This window comes from Rhinolophus sinicus, chromosome 18 (assembly GCF_057876585.1).
Source record: "Rhinolophus sinicus isolate RSI-liver-muscle chromosome 18, RSI-T2T, whole genome shotgun sequence".
Classification (NCBI taxonomy): domain Eukaryota; kingdom Metazoa; phylum Chordata; class Mammalia; order Chiroptera; family Rhinolophidae; genus Rhinolophus; species Rhinolophus sinicus.
Window position 1 is genome coordinate 21497769 of NC_142518.1, and position 18937 is coordinate 21516705.

Sequence of the window (18937 nt, forward strand, 5' to 3'; positions counted from 1 at the left end):
GAATTGTACACCTGAAATCTATGTAATTTTACTAACAATTGTCAACCCAATAAATTAAAAAAAAACATGTACAGATAACGGCAAAATGCAATTTGAATTGGGCCTTTTATTTTAGCGCAACTAGTCCATGCAAGAAACAACAAAGCAAAATAAAACAAAACATCCTTTTTTAAAGCCACAAGGTACACACAAACACACAAACACACACACACACACACACCACACATACACACGTGTGTGTGTTTTAGAATCAATGCTATTGACTGTATTACCCCTAAATAAACCAAGACCTAAGTAAATGCAGTATAGTTTTCCTCTAGCTAAAGCTAAGTCCTTTCTTAAAAAAAGACTCATTCTTAATTTCATATTTTCCTTCTCAAAAAGGGGTTTGTATTTTTCTGTTTCTGCATTTTGTACATAAGGACTGTGGGAAATTATTCAAGTATGAGCAAGAGATAAATGTAGTTCTTATCTACTTTACTAAGTGGATCAAATTAGTTATTATAGTGTCATGAATTTTATCCTGCCACACTGCAACCTGGTAGACAAGGTGAAAAAGCTGGGTAACAAAGGTACCCCAAAATATAATGTCTTCAATAAATTAGAAGTATATTTCTCTCATTAAATACACCAATAGAGAGAAGCCCAGACTGGTGGGGTGATTATATTCCATTAAGTCATTCAGGGACTCAGGTTCCTTGTATCTTGTTACTCCACCATCTTGTCTTCATACATATGGTAGAAACCAGTTCACTGACATAATATGTTTTCCAATCTACAGGAAAGAGAAAAATAAAATCCAGGGCACGAGGCTTCCTCATAAAGGAGATGACTGGGAAATTACACACATCACTTCTTCACACATATCATTGGCCTAATCTCAGTCATATGGCCATATCTACCTGCAAGGGAAGCTAGGAAATATAGTCTATAGCTGGGTAGCCATGTGCCCAACTAAAACTTTGGGGGTTATGTTACTAAAAGAAAGAGATAATAGACATTGGGAGGCATTTAAAAGGGGTCTCTGCCCAATAGGTATCAGCCAGGGTTTGGAGATAACAGATTAAGCACAAAAAAAGATGAAGGCAATGTCAGGATAGTGTCTGTTCAAGAGCATGGCAAACCTGTATGTAACATGGTTGAATAAGCTGTTGGGAAGTTTTCGATACCCTTCACCACCCTCACTAATATCCCTTTCTTTCCTCCTCCTTTTATTTTTCTTTCCCTCTCAATCTTCATTTTCATACTCCTATGTTTCATCCCCCTCTGTTTTTTTTCTTTCTTGTTTCAACTGCTTGTCATACTGAGGTCTAAAGAACTTGCTGATCACTGACCACAGATGCATGCTTTCTCTATGTATGTTAAGGGCTGATTTAAACATACTTGGAGGCTGAAAATGGAATAATTTGCTTTAAAATATATGAGACTCTGGAAGGATTAGAAAGCACTGCAAGTGTTCAAAGAATCAATGAGGAATTCAGTATAGTCACTATGTAATTAATGGGGCAAAAATAAAGGAGATGTCTTATCAAGATACAATAACAAAGTTTTGAGATCAGTAAGTCCTCTGCAATAAAAACCTAAAAATGTCTGTATTACAAGAAACTCTATTTTGTAAATGACTCAAAACAATGTTAGAAATGAATACAATTATGAGCAGTTCTGATGTTTTTGGCAGAAAGCAAACACAAGTCACTTCTTCCATCCACCCTTCAATTGACAGGCAAAATGGCCCTACTTCCCTATACATTTAAAAATTGCTAAGATGGTAAATTTCATATTATGTGTATTTTAACTCAATTTAAAAATATTCAATAATGACCCTACTTCCTGTCCTTCATCATCACCAAGAGTTTCTGAATAACCTTTTTGAGCAAATTTGTTTTCTGGCAGTTGAACATTTTCATCTGAGCAGTCATCAGTTTCCTAGTTTTTTTTTGTTTGTTTTTTAATCTAATACCCATCTTCTCAGCACTCAGGTGCAACATCACACCTTCCCAGGGGAGGTAATCAGGTGACTCCAAATATTTAACTGATGTGTGATATTCAACATGATGTCCATTGATTTTCTAGATGCCATCATCTTTTGTATCATGCAACTAGAAGGCAGCCATCAAGAGGTACAATTTGAGTCCTTACAAGAATCTTTGAACCATCCAAACATAATGCAGGAATAACATTCCCATTTTGCACACCCTTTCTTCTCAAGTGCATGAGTTTCTTCTCCATTCTGGAGGGTTCTGGCACTGCCACTCTTTATCTAATTAGTGTAGGAAATATCCCCAACAATTCATCCAAATTCCAGTATGCAGCCCTCAGGTTCCTGAAAGGTATATTTGACCTAATTTGACTCATGAACTGCAAGTCATTACTTATAGAGAAGTTTAAGTCGCATGAGAATAGCAATACTAATAATAGTAATCATTGCTGACAATCTGTGAATACACTCATTCACCCACCATGGGTACTATGGATATGTATTAACTCAATTAGCTCCAAGTTATTTATGATTACTTAAATCCTCTTGCAGTTCTATTAGCCAGCCAAGTAAGTTGCTTTGTTCTTAAAAGCTACGGAAATATGTTGTAAGATAATCTAAAATACAGTTTCATAAAGAAATCTGACACTACAGCTGAATTATGGTGAGCAAATGTAAAAGTATATGTCTTGTTTTTCTGTGAATTTGTTCCCTTGAAATTGGAGCAGATGTTGTTATATCCTGCAGGAATAACATCTTAAACTACGAGCTTAATATAACCTTCCCTTCCATTTCTTTCCTTTCTTTTGGGATCCTTAGATAAATCTCTAATTTCCAAAGAACTCTCTGTGGTTAGATAGTGGCAACTATCACGTGCCATAGGTTTTGATATTTATTTGGGTAAAATATCTTGAGGAAGTTACAAGGGAACTTTGTGTGTGTGTGTGTGTGTGTGTGTGAGAGAGAGAGAGAGAGAGAGAGAGAGAGAGAGAGAGAGAGAGAGAGAGAGAGAGAGATTCATTTCTGAATAAAACTTTTTCGAAGAGGAGCCGTTCAGTGTAACTGATGACAAAGGATAAATATGTTTTGTAACCACTTTGCTTTTATCTTAAATGGAGAGTCTTTGGCAAAACATTTATCTTTCTGTGACCATAGCATAATTTCAATATGTATAAGTAACTGTGTAAATGAAATTAAAAACCCCCTACTATTCAACATCTTATTTAAGAACAAAATGCTCACTATTTCCTAATTTCAACGAGTAAGATCTCTGATGCTGATGCTTCTTAATTAGAGAATAAATTTTTCTTTTAATTGGAAAGGAGAGTTCTTTTTTCTTTTTCAATAAGTTAGAGAGTGTCCTCTAGTGGAAAGAGAATCTCTGCCCTCAGCAATTTTAGAAATGGCCAAATGATACCTAATTAGAATGTTGCACTAAATAACAACTGACCCTACTGCTGATTGGAATCCACTGGTTGAAGGGAAAATGTATCATTTTTCCTCTAAGGTTCTCCTCACATTGTGGCCTACTTAAAAGCTTGCCATATGACAAGTATTGTTCTCCCTTTAGATAGCAAATGATTTTTTTATGATCAATTTTAGAGTGCTTCCTTCTGAAGCTGGTAAGATTGAGCTGATGGTGCACCTTTCTGCCAAAAAGGCAGCAGAAGCATTTAGTGCAATTTACTGTAGCATTTACAGATATGAAGTTGAGACAGCAAGAATACTATTAGCTTCAGGACTCTGGTCCTGACTGACTGATATATTTGATGTGTGCAGCAGCTCCCTAGGCCACAGCTTAAATTTTTCTGTTATTTGAAGGAAGACAGAGAAACAAAATTGAGAGGAAAATTAAACTAATGTGTCTCTCTCTTCTATGTAACCTGTGGAATTCTAATACTCATTTCCTGTATTTCAGGTTAAGTGTAGTAAATAGTATTAGTGCAATTACTTGGGTATCAGAGAAGAGATTGGAGGTGTTCTTTCAACATCTAAATGGAAGAGGATAAGGAAGAGCTGTGCTGTTTGACTCTGAATCGCATACTAGGCTTGTTTTATCAGAAATTGCATCTTAAGTTTGCAAACTAATCCTAGAAAAAATGCTACATACTTCATTGCTGAATATCACTACAGTCACCTTCAAAGTACTCCCCTTGTGGAGCTGTGCACTGACGCCAGCGCCTAGTCCACCCTTCAAAGCAATTTTGGAACTCTTTTTCTGGAATGGCCATCAGAGCTGTCATCATATTACCCTTGAAGTTCTGAATGTCATCAAAATGTCTTCCTTTCAATATTTCCTTTATCTTTGGGTGAAGGAAGAAGTCATTGGGGACCAGATCAGGTGATGTAGGGAGCGTGTTCCAATACAGTTATTTGTTGATTGGCTAAAAACTCCCTCACAGAGAGTGCCGTGTGAGCTGGTGCATTGTCGTGATGCAAGAGCCATGAATTGTTGGCGAAAAGTTCAGGTCGTTCTCGTCTAACTTTTTCACTCAGCCTTTTCATCACTTCCAAATAGTAAACTTGGTTAACTGTTTGTCCAGTTGGTACAAATTCATAATGAATAATCCCTAGATATCAAAAAGGGTTAGCAACATCATTGCAACAAGTTCGGGAACATAATTGTCAGACCTCGTGTGTGTGTGTGTGTGTGTGTGTGTGTGTGTGTGTGTGTGTGTGTGCATGTGTGTGTTGTTTTACTGTATTTCCTTTTTAATTGAAAACATACTCAGATACACATTAGGTAACAAACACAAAAAAGGAAAATTCATAATCATTTTCTGTTTTAATTTCCTTTGCATTGTTTTCCATTCTACTGAAGTTTTGTTAATTATATGTTGAAATCTGTTGATCTTAAATTTTCTTATGTCCAGGCTCTAGTTCTAAGAAATTATTTTTCCTCCACAGATTCATAAAATATATTTTCTCCTAGATAATATATCTGTTTTATAATAATATTTAACTTTAATAAATCCCAATTTTATGTTGGATCATATGAAATTAATTTTTGTTTCCAGATCATAATTCAGTTCTGATAACTCATTACCTGGCGTTAATCTGGTACCATTTTTGAGCATTACAATTGATTCCAAAGAGCTATATCTGCCTGAGGGACAAGCACCATGTTATTTTTATCATTGTTTTTAAATACATTTTGCAATGAACATGGAAACACAAATATCTCTTCAAGGCAGTGATTTCATTCCCTTTGGGAATACACCCAGAGGAAGGATTACTGTATCATATGGTAGTTCTGGTTTTGGTTTTTTGAGGAAACGCCATATTGTTTTCCATAATGTCTGTACCAATTTACATTTCCACCATCAGTGTAAAAGGGTTCCCTTTTCTCTACATCCTTGCCAATACTTGATTTTTCTTTTGTTTGTTTGGGTTTTTTTTTGTTTTTTGTTTGTTTGTTTGTTTGTTTTATAATGACCATCCCAACAGGTGTGAGGTGAGGTCTCATTGTGGTTTGGGTTTACATTTCCCTGATGATTAGTGATGTTGAGCTCCTCTTCATAGACCTATTAGCCATTCACAATAGCCAAGATACGGAAACAACATAAGTGTCTATAGACAGATGAATGGAGAAAGAATTTGTGATGTTAACCTGGAAAATATTATGCTAAGTGAAATAAGCCAGATACAGAAAGGAAAAAACAAACAAAAAAAACCGACATGATCTCACTTACATGTGTAATCTAAAAAATGTCATACGTAGAAGAAGAGAGCAGAACAGTGGTTACCAGGGGTGGGAGATAGTGGGAATAGGGAGGTGTTGGTCAAAGGGTATAAATTTGCAGTTATGTAATAAGTATAGAGATCTAATGTCCAGTATGATGATGACTATGTTTAAAATTATTGTATTGTATGCTGGAAATTTGCTGAGTAGATTCCAGGTATTCTCATCACAAAAAAGTAAAAATGGTAACTATATGAGGAGGTGATATGTTAATAAGTTTGACTGTAGTATTCATTTCACTGTGTGTGCATTATATATATTTAAAACCATCATGTTCTACACCTTAAAAATATACAACTTTATAAAAAAATAAAATATACAAAAATCAATGCATTTTGCTCTTTGTTTGGACCATCCACATTCTGTCCATTGCTATCATCATTATACTTCTTTAGGAAAGTTATGGACAATATCTATCGACTTAAATGTATAAGTAAATATAGAATTATATTGTTGAATTCTACAACTCATTGGATTTTTATTAGCAATAACATTAAATCTAAAATATAACTTAGAAATGGACTTCAAAAATATTTCGGTTTTCCATCCAACACTTTGCAAACTATATATATGTGTGTGTGTGTATATATATGTATATATATACATATATTTATATATATATATATATATATATAGAGAGAGAGAGAGAGAGGTATATATATGTATTTCATAAAACCTTTGATCTGACTGAATATGATTTTGTGGTTCATTTATTCACCACCACTTCTCATTATAATTTGTTTGTTTTTTATTGCTAGTATAAATAAGATCTCTATTATTTTCCATTCAGTTACTATGGAAATCATGTATGATATTGATTTTTAGATATCAGAGACCTTAGCTAACCACAGGGTTTACTTCTTGAGACTGACAAAACCATAATAAAAATCAGTGTCTCCTAGAGAATAACATTAAAGAAAAACTAATTTAAAACCACATTAACTGTAGCTGAAATAAAAGTATATTAATTTGCTATGAATCATCTACTTTAAAAAAAAACTCAGACTTGTCAGATTTCCAAACTTACCCCACGAAGAAAAACTTTTTTTCTCCTGAATTGCCTTCTTCAATTGTTTATTACCACGGGGCCCCAATATGCTGAGATAGATTCTCCTACAATTTCATATTGGGCAAGCTGAGTCTTGTTTTAAAATTTCATAAGCCAGCATTTAATGGTTTTAAAATTAATGCCCGTTAGACTTGCATTCTCTGTTGTTTTCATTTTGCATATTCTGGCTCTATTGAGTTTCTTAAGGGCATTTGTTTTTTTTTTGACGTGAAGTTCTATCCAAATATTTCGAGATGGTAGACAACCCTTTTTCTAAGCATTACCACATACACTCCATTTGTTCTACATGGATGAATAGTCATATTTTTGACATGATTTTGACATGATCTATTTAGAATAGTAACTCAAACTGCATGTAGAATAAGTCAAATTGCACAGATGTTTATATTTTGTAATACAAATTCAAAAGCATATTATAGCAAAAGACCAAATTTTAACACTTTGGCTAGTAAAACATTCCTCTAATTTGTTAACATTTGGACACTTGAAAGAACTCTTTCTTCAAGAAAGTAAAAATATAAGTTCTTCTGAACTGTTTCAGTATGCAATTATATTATCTTCAAATAGTACTTTTATCATCTCTTAAAGCATCTTATTGTTTTAAATGTCTTGTTACATTAGCAAAACTACAAAAAATATAAAAATGTTGCTAGTAGGTGTTCTTGTATTGACTTTAAAGGAGATGGTCCTGTGGGCCTCGTTTATGTTAACTTCTTGTTTAAAATGTGTTTACTTTTACACATTTGGAAATTTCTCAGTTTTTGTTTAAAATGTAGACCTTCAATAATTTATTCAATTCCTCTCATTCTCAACTAGAATTATAAACCTATCATAGGGTATATACACTACAGTGAGGAAATAAGCATTTTAGGTATGATGTTGAAATTTACGTTCTGTGGTCCTATAAAAGCTCTTTCATCTTGACATTGTTTTTTATAATTTGAACATTACTAGTTATTAATAAAATAATAATAACTAATAATAAATTTCTGGTTTACTATGAAAAAAACAGAAATACTATGAAAAACAAAGAACAAAGAAATACTACTGCACACTCATTATAGTTAAAACGTCAGATACCAAGTATTGACAAACATGTAGAGAAATTGGAACCCTTATACATTGCCAATGAGAATGTAAAATGGTATAGCCACTTTGGAAAATAGTTTGGAAATTCCTCAAAGACTTAATCATAGAATTATCTTGGGACCCAGTCATTTCACTCCTAGATGTGTACCCATGAGAAATTAAAGCATATATTTGCACAAAAATTTCTGCAGGATTATTCAAAACAACATTATTCATACTAGCCAAAGAGTGAAAATAGCCCAAATGGCCATCAACTGGCAAATGGATAAACAAAATATGGTATATATATACAATGGAATATTATTTAGCCATAAAGAGGAAAGAAGTATTGGTACATGCTATAACATGGATAAACCTTGAAACATTAAGCTAAGTAAAAGAAGCCAGACACAGAAGGCTACATACTACATAATTCCATTTATGCGAGATGTCCAGAATAGGCAAATCCATAGAGACAGAAAGACAGATTAGTGGTTGCCAAGGGCTGGGGGTTGGGAGGAAATGATGAGTGACTGCTAATTGGTTCAGGATTTCTTTTTGGGGTGATGAAAGTGTCCTAAAGTTGATTGTGCTGCTGGTTTCTCAGGTCTATGAATATACTGAAAACCGTTAAATTGTGTGTTTTAAATGGATAAATTGATGATATGTGAATTATATCTCAATAAAGCAATTAAAATATGCATGCAACATCTTTGAAAAAACAATTTTATAGACAGCAGTATGCTGCTAAATGTGTAAAACTTGTTTGTCCAAGAGTAATCCTGACATGTAGGTAGTTGTTACTTTCATTTACATTGGCAAATAAGAGTGAAGCATTGGAGATATATGTCAGAACTTTATTTGTTCTTCAATGAAGTAAACAACTTCTTTGCCAAATCAGGTTATAGTTTTTGGATACTAGAGGAATATTTTTTAATGTTTGTGATATTACCAGTATAACAGCTATAGACATGACATTTTTAAGTTTAATCTGCATTATTAACACTTCCTCCATAGACAATCAACAAAACAATAATCATACATTGATTTGTACTATTTGGCAATTTATGGGGTAAATACTCCCACCACCATGGTCGATTGCAAGCTACCAATATAATCTCACTAAACGTGCAGTTGGGAAGAGATGTGCAGTAGTACACTATTATATAGTATTCCCTCCAGACAGATACTAAAGATGAATAATGTAGCAAAATAATTAACAAGTTTTGAGTATCTATTAACCTTTGATTTTAATGTACTATGTTTAATTGTAAGTTTATATGATTTAATTTTAAATGACGACTGTGTTTAACAACCTGCTTGCAGAATTTCTGAAAATGTAGTACTTGACTCTCACAAGCTGGTATGAACAGGCTCCATCCTATAAGTGAAATCATGTCTGGGTGAGGAGGCTGTGCATGTGCAATGTGAAGGCTAGTTTACAAGAGAGACTTGGCCTGTTGAGATAGACTGTTGACATGTAACCTTTAATTAATGAAGCTTTGATAAAATGAAGCAAGGGGAAATGCAAGTTTGAAAGATATTATGCAGGTTATTAATGAATTTGAAATTATTTATTGAGTTCCTAACATATTCAAGACACTGTAATGGGTCCTGGTAATTACAAAGGTAAAAAAAACAGACATAATTTCTGCTTTTGAGGAATGAGTACTCTAGTTACTGGGTTAGACATGCAAGGAAGCCAAATATTGTCAGGAATAGATTATGATAAAATACAGACATTTTCCAAGGGCTATTGGAGGGAGAAGACAGAGTGACTGTTCCTAGGAAAGCCAAGTCAGACTTTTGGAAGAGTTGCTATTTGAGTTGGGATTTCATGGGTAAGAAGTAGTATATTGGGTAGAAATGAGGAGAACACAAAGCAAATAACATACTGTTAAAAAGCATGAGAATATGAAATGAATCATGGATGGACTGCTAAAATTCAGATGCTAAAAACTTGTTATGTAACTGGCATGTCCTTTTTCATCAGCCCAACGTACAAACACAGTCATATCATTTTTATTTTCCTAATTCCTCTTTCCTAATTAGCTTCTTTAATAAAATTGTCTAATTCTATTTTTCTCATTTTCCTGTTTGTCTTTATTAATCTCTATCAGCCCTTATTGAGTGGGAGTACATCATCTCTCCCTATGCCCCACCTTGCCCCATGAATTTCTATCAAATCCCAGTTCTTATTCAGCCTAAGGGGAAGGGATGAGAGTGCTTTATTCCTGCTTTCAAACACAGGCAATACACACTTTGGGTCTAAGGCCACAATGAAAAGTACTGGGTAGACACAACTTTCCTACTAGACACAGGCATTTTTGTAGTCTCAGGTGTGAGCCTGACTTCATCTGGTCTTCTCTCAGGATTGACTCCACTGGGCTCCTTTCCAGCTGGCAGAACTATGCATAAGAAGGGTAGTGCTGCCTTTTGCTCAGCCACACCAATAGATATAATTAAGAGAAACCACTCACAAATCACTTCACAGAACAGAACTCTGCTCAAGTTGATTTTCTGTCCTGATTGTATTGTGTTTTTTATTTTTTTAATTAAAGTTTATTGGGGTGACAGGTTAGTAAAGTTACATAGGTTTCAGGTGTACAATTCTGTATTACATCATCTATATATCATATTGTGTGTTCACCACCCAGAGTCAGTTCTCTTCCTATCACCATATATTGGATCCCGTTTGTATTATCATATTGAGAAGCAGCTGGCAACTCCCCACTCTTCTCTCTCTCTCTCTCTCTCTCTCTCTCTCTCTTTCTCTCTCTTTCTCTCTCTCTCCCCTTCTCCCCTACACACATGCACAGTGATGCATGTAAATTATAAAAAATATATTTTCTACCTCATCAGGCTTCCTATTTAATCTCTGCTTTGAAGGGCTTCCTATTACCACATTGATAAAAAGCGTAGTGATCTGTAGTCACTGTTATCACCTATGCTTTATCCTTTTAAGAAATTATGTGGAAATAATCTGATCTTTGCAATGACTATTCATTGTGACCCCAAAATGTTGTAACATTCTCAGTCCTCCTCGATTCTCTCTGATCCAATCCCCGTTTTGCAAGGACAGTAAGAGTGATTTCTTTAAAATGCAGATGGATTTATGTCAGTCTACTTGAAACCAACTTAACATTGCCCTTAAATGGAACTCCGAAATCTTCAACAAGGCTTACATGGAAGGATAGGACTGTGACTGCTCTGGCCTCCTCATGTTTTATTCCTCCCCTAATCCTTTCCCATCCTCACACCCCAAGTACATTTTAGCTTCAGGCACTGGAGTTATTTTCTTCCTCCACAGTTGTCAGGCATTCTCTCACTCACGCTCTTTCCTCTATGCCTGGAGTGCTGTTCTAATTTTCCCTCCACCTTCTTTTAATTCCTTCCATGAATTTCAGTCTCTGAACCACAGCAAGCTTAATCCAAGTATGGATAGAGTTCCACTAGGTGCCCCCTATCACTGCAGATACCCCCGGTACTGGAGCTAAAGGCCAGATAGATAGTCAAAGTCCAAGTGAGCAAAGGTGATTGACAAAGCAAATTGTTGCTTACATGAGTGCAGGAGCCATTTCCTAGGTGTGGCAACACCCGGCCTGCTGGTGAAAGACATGAAGAATTAGGTAGTGGAAAAATCACTTGATCTGGGAAAGTGGGACTGTGACAGGAGAGACAAATTCAGGTCCCAATGAGGGAGTCAATTGACCTCTCTGCTAAAGAATGTCAGAGTGAGTTACTAATGGCATAATCATTATTTATAAGCCCCCATATTTAGTACAACTACCAAGGGTGCCCAAAAAATGTATACAAGTGGACACGTTGGTCAACGTTGCTCAAGCAGTAGTTCGCTGTAATCAGAAGTGTCTGGACACTGATGGTAACCACTTTGAGCACCTCTTGTAACTGCAGAAGTCAAACGTGACTTGTATTCATCTTTTGTTACCGGTATATACTGAATATTACAACTTTCATAGTTTTTTCCTTTCTTAAAATGTGTATCAGACAATGGTTTGGTGGTTGCCAGAGGGTAAGGGGGGTGGGGGGTGGGGGGTGGGAGATGAGGGTAAGGGGGATCAAATATATGGTGATGGAAGGAGAACTGACTCTGGGTGATGAACACACAATGGGATTTATAGATGATGTAATACAGAATTGTACACCTGAAATCTATGTAATTTTACTAACAATTGTCACCCCAATAAATTTAATAAAATTAAAAAAAAATGTGTATCCATTTTTTGGCACCCTCTGTATAATGGAAAATTAGGCAATTTCTGGAGATTTCTACTTATGAGTTCTAGTCATTAACTCCAACCTAAAAACGAAAACTTGACCCCTTAAAAGACAGATTTTATAAATTATTGATACACACAAATTTAAATCTCTCTATATTCATTCTGTTCACATGTGATACTCCATGTAGTATTTTGAGATTTACTGTTGAATTCATGACTACCTTGACACCATAACAAGTAGTGCAGTTGCATAAAAGCTAGGGCTCTTATAAAAATGTAACATTGGATCGACACTTCCTATAGAAATCAGCGGTTGGTTTCCAATGAAAGATTGACATTTAGTTATCCATTTTCTAATGTAAACATTCTCCAACACAGGGGGATTCCATATTAGAATATTTATAAAATACTTATGTACAGAAATTAATAATAAGGGAACCTACTTGGAGCTCCATTTTGCTTCTTAAAAGTTTGTACACATTTTCTGGACTTGCCTTATCTGGTCTCTGATGATGACTATTATATATAGAAACAAAGTCCATGAGAAATCACTTACTTGGAGAACATTCAGACATAAACAAAGATAAGATTAAAGGAGAAGGCTATATCATGCTATCTTTGAAATATTAGAAGTACAAGAATTTGTTTATGGACTGTTCTTACACAGTGGACATAATTAAGATAATGTTATTTTTATCCAATAAAAATGATCTTGTTGTGAAACTTAAAGAATAGAGTTTACATATGGCTGTACCCATGGAAGGGATTAGAAAGAGTTCATCTAAGCTCATTATGCTTTACTCTGGGTTTATACTGTAAAATCACTCATCAGCACAATTTCGAGAGATGTTCACTCTTTAACTCATAGCTTAGCTCCAAGGCTTCCAGTCTTTAGACATGGCCTTCTTTGTACCTTCAAGTTTCCGAGTTGTCAGGTACTCTCGAATCTTCTCAGGAATTTTTAAAATTGAGAAAGTTTGCTTACTTCATTCGGGTATCAACAAAGGTTTCACCAGGGCCTAGTTTTCATTTCCTCATGTAGTACCGATCCCTGAGTTCCCTTGCCCCAATCCAAGTGGAATAGGTCCTTACAGGTCCCCATGCCACCCTACCCCCCCCTCATTTTCTAGTTCCACTTGGAGGCAGCAAGATTTAAAAGTAGTATGTATTGAAATATTTCAGTTTGCTAATGGCTTGGGTAAACTAAGTGTTTGCAAAATGGCATGATCTGTCCCATCCAGAAATAAACCTTACTTTCTGCAGACATTAAATGCACTTTCACCATTTAGTCAGGGACTTCCAGTTACCCTATTAAGTAATCAACCAATCTGTATTCACCATCACAGTGGTCTCTGCTGAGGACCATATTGAAAGAAACTAATCTCCACAATAGTATCATTGATCTTACATCTAATAAAAATCCCCAATATTTATTCTCATGAGTTGTTCATTTGTGTTTTAATGTGCTTTTCTACCTGAGCATGTGTCAGTTTTCTTAATTAAATTATTTTTCCTTGTATAGTAAAAACATATTTTAATAACGTTTTGGGGGGATCCTGGATATGCAGTTCTTTTTCTTTCCCATCCAAAGATTTTGTTTCGTTTCCATTTCCCATATTCAGCACTGAGAAACATCTTCTAACTTCCTTATAAAATCTTATAATTATCAGCATATGTACCCTCTGATATCATGCTTTGAGAAGGGCACATCACCTCTGTGGTACCTTCCCCAATAATTTATAGCCTCAATATAATCATGTGAAAACATCAGATAAACCTAAATGGAAAACGTTCTATAAAGTAACTGACCAGTCTCCTTCAGAATCTCCTAAGTAACTCTCATTTCATTGAACAAGCTGTCAAAAGCACACATTTTATAAATTTGATCAAGATTGAAAACACCTGAAAAATGTTATGTTAGAAAGATGTTTCATTATATCAATGAAGTGATTAAAATGTTCTCTCCCAGTTTGCCTAAAATAACAGTGTGCAAATAGTTTCATAACGTATTTCTATCACTTCTCTCCATAGGTGACTCAGCTAATCTAACCTGCAGAGCTTTCTTTGGGTACAGTGGAGATGTCAGTCCTTTAATTTACTGGATGAAAGGAGAAAAATTTATTGAGGATCTGGATGAAAATCGAGTTTGGGAAAGTGACATTAGGTAAAATATTTTTTTCTGTCAGCTTGTACAGTCAAGATTAACATTTGCTCTGTTAGTGAATAGAAAGTGATCTAGAAGAAAAGGCTTTTTCTTTTGTTTTACTATTATAACAAAAAAATATTGCAACATTTAATAGCAAAGAGGAAAAACACTTTTAAGCAGCTGACTATGGAGCTGCAAAACATGAATGTCATTTGCAAAGAATTTAAGAGAAATAAAAAGGAGTTTTTTCATTGAGGAATGTACTGAATAACAGACAGACCAAAATACCATCAAATATGGAAAATGTGACATTGTGCCTTTTGTTTGTAAGAGCTCTTTTTTAAAAATTATTAAGAGGAAATATTAACAACATACCAGGATCCAACCAAATATAATCTGTCATTTCTTTTTATATTTTTTTCATATTTGAGGTATCAAGTAGTCTTTGATAGGAATGATAAAAGCTGCACAAAATGTTTTCATTACCTTTTCTAGTCTGGCTTTAAAGTCTAAATATTACTATAGTGGAAATGATAGAGAATAACCATTAAAAATACCATAGATTTGGGGTAATGATGCTTAAGCCTCTTTTTAAAAAAAATGATTTATTTGTTTGTTCATTTGCTTTTACGGATTGAGGTATTCTACTATGATTAAAATTACACTTGGACATAGATACTCATTTTAAATCATAATATAAATAAGCAAGCATAACAATAATTAGGCTATAACTAAATAAGAATGCTGATCATTTGTAAACATTCTCCCATCTAAAAATCACATCTTCTGGTTGTATATGAGCATTTTAACCAAGTATATGAGGGTTCCTCTTCTTGGAGGAGGACATTTTTAAATGTGAGAACATTTAAAACTTAATCAAATATATCAGAGAAAAAGGTTTTCCATAGAAAATAAAGACATATGAAACTGTCATATAAGGTTATTTCTACTAGGATCTTCTTTCTTCCTGGCAACAAATACACACGAATCTTACACTCCAAGTGAGTTCTAAAATGACCAGATGGGCACTCTCCAACATGCTAAAGTGTTCCTATGCTATTTTTCATACTTATAACTTCACTATTATTTTAAGGAAAGGCAATAATAAATCTCCTAACTTTCCCCCGTATCTTTCTGTGGATGCTCAGAGAAGGTTCAAGAAAGGCATTTTTTAAAATCTGCATTAGAAAGTGTTGTGCAGAGATGAGTTACCAAACAGTGGGAGGGTAGAGGTGGAAACTTCAAAAAAGGGAAACGGAACTTTACTTTGAAGTTTTCCACTTGCTCTGAGAGGTGGCTAAAATCTTTGACGGTGAGGTTAATGAGCGTTTACTATTAATTTTAAATGTAAGAATTAAACACTTCATCAGAACACTTAGTCTACGGGTTTATAATTTCATATTTCTTTTAAAATAGGCAGTTGATCTGTATCATTAAAAAAACAGGCTGGAGATTTCATCTGAAATGTCAAAATAACTCAGAAATTTTCTATTCTTCCTTTTTTTTAATTAACCTAATATATAATTAGTCCTCCAGCCTAAGAGATTAGAATTTCTTATCTCACCTTTACATCATATTTCTTCTTAAAGGGAAAGCATTTGTAAACTTTTCTTCAAGGTCTCTCTCTCCTCTTTATTACGACAGTGTGATTGTTCAGCTAAGAAAGATAATTAACTTCAACTTCATTAGCAGCTACAAAGACAAACCTACTCATTAGAAGTGAAGAGGGCATGATATAATTTAATTAAGATAGCATCAATCCATAGCCAAATTTGAAGCACAGCTACTATAGGTATTTTCACATCAGATTCAGATTCCTCTAATTTTTTTTTTTTTCATGTATGTGTATGTTTGTGTGGGGTGTTTTGTTTCGTTTTGCTTTATATTTTAGAATTCTCAAGGAGCATCTTGGGGAACAGGAAGTTTCCATCTCATTAATTGTGGACTCTGTACAAGAAGGTGACTTGGGAAATTACTCCTGTTATGTTGAAAATGGAAATGGACGCCGGCATGCCAGCATTCTCCTTCACAAACGGGGTGAGTGTAACCTTCTAAGCTTGAGTGGTCAACTGAGCCTATAATGAGAGGGAAATAATTGGGAACCAAAAAAAAAAAATTAAAATTTGTTTTTCTACACAAATTTATTCTAAATAAAATAATCACATTAGCAGTTGGGCCATCAAGGGAAATAATACAGTGGATGGGTGACTAGCTCAGGCTCTAGAGTCAAATTTGAATTTATTGCTCTGCTTTAATACCAACTATATAACCTTGGGCATGGTATCTAACTTCCCTATGCTTCAGTTTCCTAATATATGGAATGGGAAAAATACTATATTGACTCTGTGCTTTAAAGGACGAAAGAAACAAGAAATGTGAAGACTTTGGCACAAAGCCTATACACAGGAAGTATTTAATTAAATGTTATTTATTATTATTAGAAAAAGGCAAATCAATTAAAATAACTGAAATAGTTTTAAGTAAGTCCAAAATTGTGTTCCTTATTGGAAGGTTATTCCTTTATTGTAATAATTATGCCTGATGGATTCCGCATTGCGGTACTCCTTGACATTCTTTTTTCTGCTTCAGAAAACTTTTACATATGTAAGATCCTCCCTTGATTAATAATAATTCATTAACTGTTCCTTAATGAATTATTATTAGTCAATTATTATTTATTAACAATAATTCAAGTAATATATGTTATGGTTGAGTGCACCATCTGCCACTTTAAATCTGATTCCACAGCAGCCCCGACACCTTGTGCACAGGGTTAAAATATATATAAATATATATTGAATTGTTTGAAATTAGGGATAATTGTAAATTTTGAGCTATGCCTTATAGTTGGTGAAATTTTTTATGTACATTACAAAAGAAAAATACATTTTTTTATTACCCTAAGTAAAAACTTTCTAATTTTTCAAACAAGTACACTTGATGTTCTCTCACTCAGCAAATCTACAATGATTTTAATTTCAAAGTACATGTTTAATCCTAGACTCTTTGAGGTTGAAAAGAAAGAAAACCTTGAAGACTGTTCCCCCACACGCACTTTATTGGGCAATAGATTCCTTTTGAATAATGTAACTGAAAGCTATTAAAATACACACGTCTGTTGTCAAGGTGACTACAATATTAAAATAGTCTACTTTAAGTGAATGTAACAGGAAAAGTAAGCAGCAGATAGCCATATGATTGTTTCTTTCTCTAGCTTAACATATGTATTCAGTCAATGAAGAAATCTTGAGTAGAAATGCGAGTTGTGATTGAAAAATATGGTAAATGTTTACATTTTAAAAAATTTATTGCAGTAAAAGATGTATTGCCATTAATCCCCCTTGCTTCAAACACACTTATCCCATCGTTCTTGACACTTTCTGAAGCAGTTCTAGAAGTCCTCTTTGGTATGTGTCTTTACTTTATCCTCCATCATCACAACGCTCTGTGTCACACATCGCTTCTGGTAGATGGCAATTTCTGTCAAATAAAAACATTACCGTGTGTCCTCATCTACCTTATTCACTGAATCTGGCACCGTGTGACTTCTCGCTCTTCCCCAAAGTCAAAATGACCATGAAAGATAAACGTTTTGAATTGATTCAGGACATCGAGGCAGCCATGACAGCGCAACTAAGACATTCATGAAAAAGGACTTCCAGAACTACTTCAGAAAGTGGCAAGAATGATGGGACAGGTTTGTTTGAAGCAAGGGGCAGTATTTTGAGGGAGATTAATGGCAATGTGTCTTTCACTGTAATAATTTTTTTAATTTAAACATTCACCATATTTTTTAATTACACCTCATATTATACATATAAAAGAACAGAAATAGCTTCTCAGGGTTGAAATCATCTTAAATGTTGTGTAATTGAACTACTCCATAACATCTCCCAAGTGATCTATCATCTTATACTGGGTCACACTCCCTTTTCAGGAAGCCAGTTCTGTCTTTGGAAAAACATAACTATTAGAAAGTATCTCTATTCACTGTCTGTCTGTCCCTTGACCCCAGTTCTGCACTTTTAATCTCTCTTCCCCAAAACAGCCCTTTAAGAGTTTGGGCTGTACATCTGTGTTTGAAGCAAGGGGGATTAATGGCAATGTACCCTTGACAGTCACTGTGATCCTGCTGGACCTTTACTTCCCTAGATTCAATTTCTTTAGTTTCTTTTATTAATTTTCCCTTTGTGTGGATAACATACTTTCACCATTCTGGTCATTCTCTTCAATATAGTCTAATTAAAGTGTCTAAATTATTCCTCAAGAAGGGAAGTAGTGGAGAGAATATATAGGGCACAAATAAAAATCTGTTGACCTGGACAAAATACATTTCTTTTTAGGGCAAAGTAGGAGTTACCATTAAATAGTAATCATAAAGAGGAAAGGCAATGAATTGTATGAGGTAAGACAATTCAGTTTGTGAACTCATCCTAGAAAAAGTGCTACATACCTCATTGCTGAATATCATTATGGTCACCCCCAAAGTACTACCCTTGGTAAGCTATGCACCGACGCCAGCACCTAGCCCACCCTTCAAAGCAATTCTGGAACTCTTTTTCTGGAATGGCCATCACAGCTGTCTTCGTATTACGCTTGATGTCCTGAATGTCATCAAAATGTCTTCCTTTCAATATTTCCTTTATCTTTGGGTAAAGAAAGAAGCCATTGGAAGCCAGATCAGGTGAGTAGG

At 34.6% G+C, this 18937-nt stretch overlaps 1 protein-coding gene across 1 annotated transcript in view; it reads left to right on the forward strand.

Moving 5' to 3' along the window:
* Positions 1-18937, forward strand: part of IL1RAPL1 (interleukin 1 receptor accessory protein like 1) — a 1306826-nt gene that overhangs the window by 1235373 nt on the left and 52516 nt on the right. The window contains exons 7-8 of the mRNA XM_074323621.2: positions 14130-14262; positions 16136-16281. Of these exons, the coding sequence (XP_074179722.1) occupies positions 14130-14262; positions 16136-16281 (279 nt within the window). The remainder of the gene's footprint in view (positions 1-14129; positions 14263-16135; positions 16282-18937) is intronic.